General features: G+C 30.8%; 1 protein-coding gene across 1 annotated transcript; it reads right to left on the reverse strand.

Annotated features, from left to right (window-relative positions):
- Positions 1 to 1,877: 1,877 nt before the first annotated feature.
- FIB4 (Plastid-lipid associated protein PAP / fibrillin family protein) lies at positions 1,878 to 3,858 on the reverse strand. Its single transcript, XM_020350327.3, has 4 exons — positions 3,551 to 3,858; positions 3,178 to 3,414; positions 2,488 to 2,614; positions 1,878 to 2,330 (listed from the first exon to the last, which is right to left on the reverse strand). Exons 1-4 carry the CDS (start codon positions 3,767 to 3,769, stop codon positions 2,113 to 2,115), a joined length of 801 nt encoding a protein of 266 aa, XP_020205916.1. The 5' UTR covers positions 3,770 to 3,858; the 3' UTR covers positions 1,878 to 2,112.
- Positions 3,859 to 12,950: the final 9,092 nt, after the last annotated feature.

A 12,950-nucleotide genomic window follows, 5' to 3' on the forward strand; every position in this document is an offset into this window, starting at 1 on the left:
GTAGCATAAAAGAAGCAATAAACAGAAAATTTATTGGGATCAAAGATTTTGAAAAATACAAAGCTGCTAAGTGTATCTAGTGGCCTGCATTCCTCAATTATATATACATAAATATAAAAGCTGATAGCATAAAAATCTCCCTAAAATGTATGCAACAAATTTCATAAAAAAATCCATGCTCAAATAAGGTAATTGTTGCCAAATTCTATTGCTTACAAGGAAGATAGAAAACTTAATGAGGAGGTCAAGGAGAGAAGCTACCAATGTTTAGTAACCAATTGGAGAAAACCCTAAAATGAGACATTAAAGATCATCCACCCCTTGCATGCTTGAGGCAGGAGCAGAACTAAAGTAATGTAATAGGACATGAGGTATCTTCAAGAACATACAGGATTAAGGGTTATAGTTAATGACCATTGACCAACAATGAAGTTAGAGATACTGCAAATCCAACAAATCTCCATGTTGTAATTGAGAATATTTTATAAAAGAAACGAGCTTTCAGGTAATCTTCAATTCACAAGACAATATTTGAACATTCATGCTTCAACAAGATGGACAGAGGTTAGTATGTGTAGAAAGAAAGTACGAAATCCTCTAATCCTCGTGTAGGACGCATTTTAAAGACAGCATTCAGTAACAAAATAAGAACACAGAGAAACATATTCCGGGTGTTTGGTATTAGTGCATAAGAATAATGTGGGATAATAATGATAGTCAAAGGTTTGGAAGGTGTCAACAACATTAATGCCCAAAGGAATATAATTATTCAGCAACTCAGAAAATAAAAGCACTAAAATGATCAATATTCAATAATTCTACTACTTTTGTTTTACTTTTACATATTCACTATAACCATATTTGATATTTCACGAGACAAAAAGTAACAAGGCAAGAGACTCATTGTGATTTCAGCAATGCAAGGGAGTTGTAAGTGTAAGACACAGATCTATGAAGTACGGATACTTCAATTTGCTTCACGTATCCGTATCCGATACGTATCCGACACGATACTCTTGGATACTTCACCGATACGTGTCAATAAAGTATCTTAACCTTTAAAAATATTATAAAATTTTTATTCAATTTTGATACTTACAGATACTTCACCGATACTTATTAGTGATACGTATCAATAAAGTGTTCAAATTTTTGAAAAATTATGAAATATCCATTGCAACTAAATAAGATATATAAACATGTTTAATATAGAAACATAGAATTATTGGTCCTTGATGAACACGTATCTTACAAGTATTGTATCCTATATATTTTTAAATAATCGTATCGTCGTATCAGATACGTGTCGTATCCGATACGCGTATCGTATCGGTGCATCATAGACACAGATGTTTCTTGACCAAAAGAGAATGACAAGCAAGTTTTATTTGATTCAAGGAATCACATAAGCAAACATTTCAAGATGAAATAATTAAATGCAAACTAAATGATAAAAAAGCATCTAAGATGGATATTGAAATTTGAGATGTAATGCGTCCTTACCTCGAAATAAACAATAAACAAAACGGCAAGGTTATGAATTTATGATCATGAATTTAAAGACATGGCCCAAACTAGAGTAAAGGGCCAATATTTCCAAAGAATATTACAGAGGCAAAGAAGCATCAGGTTGATAACATTTCAAACCAATCTTAATATGTCTTTCCTTTAAAAAATATTTTCTTTAAAACTTTAAGCAGTAAAAGAATGGATTTGAATTTGATTGCCATAAAGGATTTTAGTTATGGTGAACAAACTTACAAACATAGGAAACACGGTAACATATTAGAGCAAAAGAAAAAAACATTGTATCAATGTGAACAGGGTCTAAAACTAAAGGAACTCTCTCAACAGTGTATTCAAGTGTCCATATCTAATGATCTATAAGCAATTATTCCTTCAAAAGAAATATGTTACATTTAAACAAAAAGTATCCTGTTTCCTTGAAGCTAATAGTAGGGTTTAGTTCCATCTGTAAATCCATGTTTACAAAATTGAAGCACTTATAACAAATACTATCAGGAAAAAGAAGAAAAAAAAATGACAGATACAAGTGTTGGAACATTTCTTTCAAGTCCAACAGAGAAAATGCATAGTGCATACACCAGGAACTCAAGAAATCACAAAGACCCTTAGCTCGCCTCTATCTCCTCTTGTCACGCGGGTATCCGCATCAAGATATGTAACTTCAAATTCACCACTTCCTGTATTATTAGATGGAGGCCTCAATGCATCTGGAATTCGAGGTACCTCTAATGGTGGCAACTGTGACAAATTCCCAGCCGTCTTCACAGTGGTTTTCTCAAATATTATCTTTATCTTTGAAGATCCTGGGGAATTTACAAAACTCAAACAAGATAAAAATAAAATAAAAAAAAGGCAGTCTCAAACACTACAATTCTCATATCCAGCGATTAGCAGCAATCATACAAAAGTTACTACTACACATATAAAGATAATAAACAAAAGCAGGAAACATAAACCAACCTATGATTTCAAATTTGTGCGCTAATGTGGCTGTTACTTCGAGGGGTGGCAAGGGCCATGGAGCACCCAATTGAAGCTCCACTATGTTATCAAAATCTTTGCTTAAGATGTCAATTCGTTGAAAAACCTATCAACAGAGAAGAGCATTAATGCAATAAACATTAAGCATTTGGAAACTATCTATTGAATAAAATTAATCAAATATCTAGCTCAGCCCTCAGCTGCCGGGCCAAATTGATACAACTTCTTCCAATCCAAGAAAAGAAGCATAGTGCAACCAATAATTGTATCATTAAAATTAAAGTTGACAATAAGAATAGGAGGAACATAGGCTTTCATTAGAATCTGAAACGTGCTCTACCAATGTGCATCACTTTTGGTTTTTCACAAGTATCCTCTTTCTTTTGAGAAATTATTAGGTAGTCTTGTAACAAAAGATGCCCAACTAATCCATACATGACATGTAATTTTCTCGTACGTTGAAAAACTTAAAAGCATAGATAGTAATTAGTTAAAATCATAGAAATTTGGCGGTTCTGAACTATCTAATAATTTATCCTTTTAGAGGCTATCATGTATGAAACATGATCAAATACTAAATGTGAAATTAAAAGGTTTCCTTTGCTGGTCTAAATAACATGCAAGCAAGTAAACCATACTATTATGATATGTGATTGGTAAGTAAGAAACCTGTCCAAGAGTTATAGGAAGCAGTCTTCCAATGGGAGGTCCAGGGCGACTCCCACCAAGAGTACGAGAAGAGAAGGCACTGCTATATATGAGTTTCCATCTTCCTTGCAATCTATCAAGACCAACCGAGAGATCCACAACTCCTCCAGCAGCTTCAAGTTCCTTAGCCGCATCATCTGCCTTTCGAAGATCATCTTCATTTGCAGCAAGACCTCTATTCAGCCCAGAAACCGCACTCTGCACTTATTCATCACTAAACCATAAGAATCAAGTTTTGGCCTTTTGGGAAATGGGAACCCAAAAAGGTGAAAAACAAGAATCAACAGCAAAAGCAATATTATAAGATAAGATAGTGTAAGGAGCAAGAAGTGACCAGCAGATTGAGCTTGAAAGAGGAGATGGAATCGGAGGTGTCCCCGGCGTAGGAAAAGGAAGAAGGAGAAGGGTCAGCGACACCCACGGAACTGATAACAAGAGAAGGCCTTGGTTGAGATGGTTTTGGCGCGAGAAGATGGAGGTTGCGGCGGGGCCTGTGAAGGGAAGGAGAAGAGAAGTGAGAGAGCGAAGGTGGAGAGTGGGTAAGGGAAGCCATGAAAGGTGGAAGAGATTTTTGGAGAATTGAGTGTGTGATTGAGATTTGAGTGAGAAAGACAGAGAGAACAACACAACCAACGAGTATCAAATAACTGCCACGTAACGCTTAAATAACTGCTTTTTTATTAACTTCACTTGGACAAAAATCAGGTGATAGAGAGATGCCAAAAACAAATGCGGAGAATTAACGTCATGCTTATGCTTTGGCACTCTAATCGATTACTATAATTGAATATTCTAGGTTTTTCTCTATGTGACTTCTTAATATACAAAGATTAGATCATGAGAAAAATATCATTACGATAAGTCGTGGACGAAATAAAAGAAAACGCCTTTTAATTTTATTGGGATTTTAGTTTGTATAATCCACATGTATGTTTAATATACATAAATAAAATTATATATATATATATATATATATATATATTATATTTGAATATATAAATTATATTTAAAATTAATATATATAAATATTTGAAATATATAAATTATATTTTTAATTTATGATAAATAATTTGTATTGTAATAAAATTTTGTTTTTTTTATTGTTAAATTATTTTAAAATATTAATATTTAATTCATAATAACTATGATAAATAAAATCTGAATTAGAAAAAAATTATAAAAAAAATTCTACAAACCTTTTTCGTTGAAGAAAAACTTCTAAAAACACTTTTGTACAAAATAGAAGTTTGTATTTAATATATAGAGTTGTATTGGAGGAGAAACAAAAGAGTGGTTTTAGCATACATTCTAATATGGCTAAAATGTACCAGGACATTAAGAAGAGCTTTTGGTGGCCTAGTGTGAAGAGGAAGGTGACAGAGTATGCAGCAGTCTGTTTGACTTATTAGAAGGCAAATGTTGAACACCAAGAGTCTGGTGGCTTGTTGTAGATGATGGAGATTCCTGAGTAGAAATAAGATAGTATCATGATGGATTTCATTGTTGGATTGCCAAGGTTGACTAAGAATAGTGATGTTGTCTAGGTGATTGTTGATAGGTTGACCAAGTGGGTACACTTTCTTCTTATCAACATGAAGTGGTCTTTGGAGAAGTTCACTCAATTGTATATCAAGGAGATGATACAATTGCATGATGAGACTTCAAGTATTATCTTTAACAAGGATCCAAGATTCACTTCTAGGTTCTAGCAAAATTTACACCAAGCTTTGGGAACGCGGTTGAGGTTGAGTTCCACCTATCACTCACAGATAGATGGACAGTCAAAGAGGACAATTCAGTCGTTAGAGGACTTGTTAAGAGTTGTGCTCAATCATGTAGGTAATTGGGAGGAGGTGCTGCCTTTGGTAGAGTTTACCTACAATGATAGTTATCATGCGAGCATAGGTATGACACCTTTGGAGGCATTATATGGCACGAGATGTAGGACTTCACTATGTAGGTATCAAGAAGGTGAGTCAGTGGTTGTAGGACCAGAGTTGATTCTATAAACTATTGAGAAGGTGAAACAAATTCAGAAGAGGATGAAAACTGCCTAGAGCATACAAAAGTCTTATGCTGACTAGAGGAGGAAGCCACTAGAATTTGAAGAGAGGGAACATGTGTTCGTGAGGGTGACACCCGCTATTGGAGTGGGAAGGGTTGTGAGAGCCAAGAAACTAATGTATAGGTTTATTGGTTCTTACTAGATCCTTCATCACATAGGTCTTGTAGTGTATTAGTTGGCGTTGACTTCGTTTCTTTCCAACCTACATGATGTGTTCCATGTGTTTCAACTGAGGAAGAATATCAAATATTTGAGTCATGTGGGTTAAGATGGATGAGGTGCAAGTTAGAGAGAGCTTGACATATGAGAAGAGGCCAATAGTTATGGTTGATCACAAGTTGAAAGAGCTTAGGGATAAGTCCATCAGCTTGGTGAAGGTTCTTTGGGATGCAGTTACTGGTAAGGCGACTTAGGAGGTTGAAAAGCAGTTTAAGACTTAATATCCATTCTTATTTCCAAGAAAGTCCATTTTCAGAAACAAAAATTATTATTTGTTGGGAGAATTGTAACACTATACTCAGGTAAGTTGGGTATGTGTGAAGGTCTCTAGCCAGAAGTCCAATTGACCTAAAGAGAAAAAGGTATATAAGGTTATGTTTTGAGTTGAGCTTCATAAGCTCATAACCTTCAAAACCTTTGAGAGATTTCTAGAGAAAGGAACTTTAACCCAGTTCTTCTTTTCTTCTTCTTCCTAGATCCCTCTGGTGCATGAAGATTATGTTTGGATAATGGATTCAAAGCATTTGGAAGGATGAGAATCTAAGTTGGGCAGTAGTGAAGCTTGTAGAAGCTCAAAAGTTCATCTTCTCTTTTTTTCTCATTCTCAAATTGCTTAGAGTTTGAGGTAAAGGAAGCTAGAACGAATTGGTTAGTTGATTAAAGAATTGTGTCATTTTTCTCATCAATTATGGGCAAATTGTGATTGAAAATATGATTGAAAGGGGATGAGTTTTAGTGTTTTTGAACTATGAAGGTGTTTTGGGTGATTTCAAATGATTGGTGTTGCATGTTGTTATTTGACTTAGATATGAGTTATATGGAGTACCTATGGGTTTGGTGTTGTTGCATGTGTAATTTGGTTATTTTTCAGGTAAGTTGGGGAGATTTTTGAAGTTTGCATTTGCAGATTTTTGATGTCTCGTTGGACACACCTTTGTAGCGCCAGACATAGTTTTAACCAAAGAGCTTTATCTCAATCACACCAAGCGCAAGATCGATGACATCGAGATTGAGATGAAAGACTTGTTTCGAGTTGGGATGACACTAGACGTTGTTTGAATGGCAGCGAACGTAAGTGCTTTGGGAGATCTCTAACTTAGTGACGTCGAACTCAAGGTTGAGTTATGTCTAATGTGGGCAAACCAAATCTCTCTGTTTAGATAACGTTGAGCGCTAGTATGATGACACTAGGCGTGAGTCAGGTAGAGAGTCTCTACCTAATTAGAGGTTAGTGTGGGTTCTGTCATGACAAACACGATGTCCTAGGGGATCTCCACCTTAGTCACACCAAGCACGGTTTGGATGGCATTGGGCGTGAGCAAGGTAGAGAGCTCTTTGCCTTGATGATGCCAAGCGCAAGGTAAGTTGCGTTGGGTGCAAGATGCTTGGATGTTTAGTGTGTTTTTGTGATTTTGTGTGAACATTAATAGATGTTTTAAGTTTTATTGCATATTGTATGCCAATTGTTTTGCATATGTTAATTAGATATGACATGTATAGATGTTTTGTATGGTGTTGGATAATGGTGATTATATGTGTGTTGTGCATATGTGTGATGTATGATTTTGGAGAGCCTTGATATGCGATGTATGGATGATGTTGTTGATCTCTATATGCATTGTCTAGATGTGATGTATATAGTAGATGTATGATGAAGTGTAGATGTTGAAAATGCAGTATACCATTAAAACATGTTGGCTAACTTAAGACTTTAGGAAAGAAAATTATTTTGAAAACTGAAGATCCCACAAAGGAAATCTTGAAGTGGTGCTCAAGTAGGTCATTGTTAGAAAATCCTCTTAGAGTAGGTGTGTCTCTCGGAGTGGGCTTTTGAGGTGTGTTGAGTCTCCTCTAGGTCCTTAGTTAGTGATTGAATATCAATATAAATATAATATCATGTTAGACAAAATATTATTTATTAAGTCAAAATGTTATATTATTAACACGTAGTAATTTTAAAAAAAATCAAATACAAAATAATGAATTGAGTTGGAACAATCTAAAAGAATAACTTAAACTCATCCTTAAAATATATCAAGTTCAATTTGTTAAACTTGAACATGTTAAAAGTTTCTAGTCGGGTACTAAATGTTTTGATTAATTATTTTTGATATTGAATTAACTTTGTTTTTTTTTTTCTAAACACAAATATGTATTTAATTGAATTAATTTTTTACTAAAGTAATTATTTTTTTCTATTTTTCTTTTACTTTTTTTCCTAAAATTAAATGCAACAAAAAATGCTTTGAGACTAATAATTGGCCCACAAAAATCACTTAGATCTCATTTTCGATTATGTTGAGTCTAATAATTGGCTAAAATAAGTCACTCTTATCTCACTCTCAATTAAAAATCTATTTAAATATAAGATAGACATGTTTTTTAAGAATTATTTTTATTAAAAATATTTTTTATTTTTAATAAAAAATTAACATTACTTCTAAATTTTGATCGAAACAAACTATCAAATTTTCTTTGACTTTTGACGGGACGTGTCCAGAGCCGAACGGTTTGTGTCATTGAAACTCAAACTCATGCACATGAAAAGAAAACGAATGGAAGAAAAATGTGGGTAGTGCTGTGAAATAGGCAAGCCAAACATGGGTTTTGAAGAGAGTGAAAACGGATTCATGCATGTTCTTGATATATACACCTCCTTTTATCTATAAGTACACTTTCATTTTTTTAAATAAATAATTAATTTTTTAAAATATTTTTAATTTTTTTATTTTTAATTTTTAAATTTTACATTCACAATATTTAGTTTAGTATCTTATTTTTACCCATCTTTCCTCATTTTTTCAATTTTCAGATGCACCCCCTTACTTTTCTTTCACCTCACCTATTTTAGTAAGTAATTTTAATTCTTTTGATTTTACATTACTCTCTCCCCTCCTCTTTTAATTTTCTTACTCTTATCTTCTCTCTTCCCGGTTTTAATTTTCACACACATGTAAAATGTAGAACTAGTTTTTAATAATATTATAGGTATATGTAGCTTTCTCGATAATAGATAATAATTACAGGGAGATGAAATAGTGTATGTGAAAATTAAAAAAGAAAAAAGTGTGAAAAAGAAAAAAGAAAATAATAAATTAAAAGTTTAAGATATAAAATTAGAAAAATAAAAAAATTACAAATATTTTATAATTTTAAAAAAAAATAAAGGAGGTGTATTTATAAAAAAAAAAGAGGTATATATATCATGAGCCTTCATGCATTGTGGACCATATCTTTTCGGTATCGGCCCAAATGAAGGACTAATTACAAAAGAGTCAAAATTTAATATCATAAGGTCCGAAGTTTCACATAATTATATTAAATTAAATATTCAAAAATTTAGAATATTATTCATTTTATTAAAAAATTTGTATTCATTCATTTATATTATTATTACTTATTAATAACGTCACTAGAGTTTTGCACACCATTCATAAATTTATTCAAGTTCATAAAAAAAATTCTCAGAATTTGCTAAATATTTTTTCCTCAAATATTCATGTTTTATTAGAACACAATAGTAATTAATCTCTGTTTTTTATTTAATTTATAGTATACCTTAATTTTATTCTATTAAACTTTCAAAATTGGAACGTTTTTACTTCTGAAATTTACAGAAAATAGTGTCTTTGTTCGCATTTGTGGAAATAGAAGGGAAAAAATGAACATAGAAAATAAAACCATTAAAAATATTATTTATTTGATAAAAAAAAATAAAAAAATCCGTCATCTAGAGGTGTGAAAGTGGGGGATATTTTCATTTGTTTAGGTTTTTTAGAAAATAAATATTTTAATAACATAAAAATAAAAATAAAAAAATTTAATGTTTAGAAAAAAAAGGTAATATTTTTAAATTTGTAGGGTTAAATTCATTTTCTTAACTAATATATTTTTTTTCACTATCTCATTTACTCATTTAAATAAGATTACTTTTCCCCCTTTTTTACGGATTTATTTATCGTATCCATTTAAATAACACATTTATTTATTTGTTTTTCTTAACATTTTTTTTCCATATTTTATTTATATCTCAAACAAAGTGAACTAATGTATTTATTTTTGGATAAATGATACAGCATGGTGTGTGTAAATGGGATGATCATGGGGATGATGTACTATTCTGAATCAATGTAGCACATGACCAATGACTAGTATTATATAAAGAATATTTAATGTGCTTATTAATCCTCACTGGGGAGGGTCTCAATAGCAATAGCATGTATGACTAAACCGATTGCAATAGAAAAAAAATTGTTTTTTTTACTTTATTTGATTTATTAATAAAATATAAATTTTGAAAAGGTTAAAAATATTAAACATTTATTCATTTATTTACTTATAAATATAAAAGACCTTCTAAATAATAAATCAAATGGAACCTTAATCCAAGTTTCTATCCCATTATCACATGATCAAAGGTTATGCTTGTTGTTTTGAGTTATTTACTTTAATTGTGTGAGTATATACCGAGTGATGGATTTGGTTAAGTTAAGTCAGCTTAAGAAGAAAAGGTACTTAAGATTTTCTTAAAACTAAAATCTTATAATTTCTAATTTTAGAAAAATTAAAGAGAGGTTAGTAAGAGTTTTCTCTAAAAAAACCTAGGAATTTTTTTCTCTTCTTTTAACTGAAAACTCTCATTCATTACTTCCTTGTAGTTAATTCAAGGTAGCTGAGTGTGAGATCGAATCTTATGGAGTTGAAATTCCACCTTGGAGTCGTACGAAGTTTCCTTCTCTTCTTCCTCTTTTAGATTGGTTCTTCAAGAGGTGAGGGAAGTTGTAATTTTGAATACTTTTGTGCATTTTGTGGTTGTGTTGCTCAAATGAGTAGATTGTTGGTTGTTACGAAGAATTGAATGATTAAATCGATGAAGTTGTGTGGGTGTTGGGGTTTTCTTGAAGCACTTGAGGGATGGGGAAAATTTTTATTATGAGATGGTTGCATGTTGACTTTTGACCTTGCTTTGAGTTACTCATGATGCTTATATGTATTATGTTGCAATGCAAGTTGAGAGTTTTCTGAATTTCAGGTAGATTGCATGAAAATAGTATTTGCATAAGTGCAAAATTAATATCGCGTTGAATGTGCCTTCAAGGTGTTGAACGTGACTCCTAAGATGGGTCTCTATCTTACTCACGTTAGGCATAAGATCGGTGATGTCGAGCGTAAGAGAGAGAATCATCTCAAGTTGGAATCACGTTGATTGTGGGTTGAATGAAGTCGAGCATGAGGAGAGACACTCGTCTCTGCTAGGATTCGTGTTAGGTTCTAATGTGTATGGCGTCAAACATGAGTCAAGTAAAGACCCTGTACCTGATTTGAGGTCAAGCATGGGTTTTACCACGCTAGGCATGAGAGAGTGGAAGACTCTTTGCTACAACCATGTCAGATGTGGGTAGTTTGTCATCAAGCATGAGCGAGATAGAGTGTTCCTTAACTCAATGGCGTTAGTGTCCTTAAAGTGACGTCAAACGTGAGTTGCATGATAAAAATTGGTTATTTAAAGTTATTTTATAGTTGATTGATGATGAATAAGTTGTATGGATAATGATGTAAGATGATATATATATATATATATATATATATATATGGGAATGCTAATATACTCCCACCTATTTTTTAGTGGAAGTATGTTAGCAACCTACACCAAATTCTTGGACAAAAAAATCACTCATTTCTTTTGATTTGGTTAATTTGTGTAAAGAATATTACAGTAATTTAATTTAATTTTAAATAAAAATAAAATATTTTCTCTCTTATTAACTTCATTCTCTAAGTCATTTCTCTCTCCTATTAAATTCCTTCTCCAAATCATTTCTCTTTCCTATTAAATTATTTCTCTAACTTATTTATTTCTCTCCTATTAAATTCCTTCTTTAATTCATTTCTCTCTCATCTCTCATGATGTCTCCTCCTTTCTCTCTCTAAACAAATAAAAATTAATTAATAGAAAAAATAAATGAATTAGAGAATGAAATTAATAAGATAGAGAAAATATTTTATTTTCATTTAAAATTAAATTAAATTACTATAATATCCTTTGTACGAATTAACCAAATCAAAAGAAATGAGTGGTTTTTTTGTTCTAAAATTTTGGTATAGGTTACTAATATACTCCCACTAAAAAATAGGTAAGAGTATATTAGCATTCCCCATATATATATATATATATATATATATATATATATATATATATATATATATATTATATTATATTATATATATATATATATATATATATATATATATATATATATGAGTGAACCATTTACTTTAGGAGTAAGTCTACCTAAATTTATTCTGTTTAATAATTCATGTTTTACATCAAATTTCAATAGTCTAACTATTAAATTTAAAGTTTTTAATACATATATCAAGTTTGCAAATTTTTAAAAAATTTGAAAATCATTTGATATTTTATTTCATTAATTCAAATTAATATATAAAATAATTTTATGATTATCCGTGAATTTGAATTAATAAAACAAAGTATCAAATAATTTTCAAATTTTTATAAAAATTTGCAAACTTAATTTATGAATTAAAAACTTTAAATTCAATATAGAACACGAGTTTTAAACAGAGTAAGTATAGATAAACTTATTTTTCGAGTAAACAAATCTCCCCTTATATATATATATATATATGACTTTTTCTTTATATAAAATTAATAATAAAATATTTTTTTGGGTAGACTTTAATAACGTCAGCTTTGGGGCAGATTGGTTTCCTCTTTTATATATGCAACATAATAAAGAGTGAACAAATTGTGAAAGTCACATTTGTTGAAAATAAAGTGCACAACTCATACTTTTAAATGTGACACGAGGAGTAGCTAGATCATGATATTGATATAAAATGAAATTTATTTTGCTTTTGGTCCATACCCCATAGATATAATATAACCATGTCATCATGTATGTGTGTGGTTTATAGATATACACATAGATCCGTTTGCCTGCTGTTTCATTCATTGCTTTATGAAGATACCTATTTACACTTTCATTAAATAAAAACACAAAAACAGATATTTACACTTTTCTTTTCCTACAAAATTGACTAAATTATTATTTGATATTTAAAAGTGTAACGTATTATCATATTACTCTTTTAAATTAAACAAATTTTAAATAAGTCTTTGAATTTTTTTTTATATGTTTGATTTGATTTTTTAAACTTAATCACATATCGTATGCTAGTATTACACTTAAATAACCATTTTTAAAATTTTTTAGATTACTGTAATTAATAAATTCCACTTTTAGAAACTTATTAAAATTTATTTAGCTTTAGTGATTAATGTGACGATATTATACACTTTGAGGGACTAAAAGAGTATTTTACCGTATAATTTTATTTTGTCTGATAAAATCTCATAATATTAAATTTGACAAAGGGAGAAAAAGAAAAGACATAATAAATTTATGACATATTTGATATTTTTTTT

This window comes from Cajanus cajan, chromosome 7, assembly GCF_000230855.2.
Source record: "Cajanus cajan strain Asha chromosome 7, NIPB_CcT2T_4, whole genome shotgun sequence".
Classification (NCBI taxonomy): domain Eukaryota; kingdom Viridiplantae; phylum Streptophyta; class Magnoliopsida; order Fabales; family Fabaceae; genus Cajanus; species Cajanus cajan.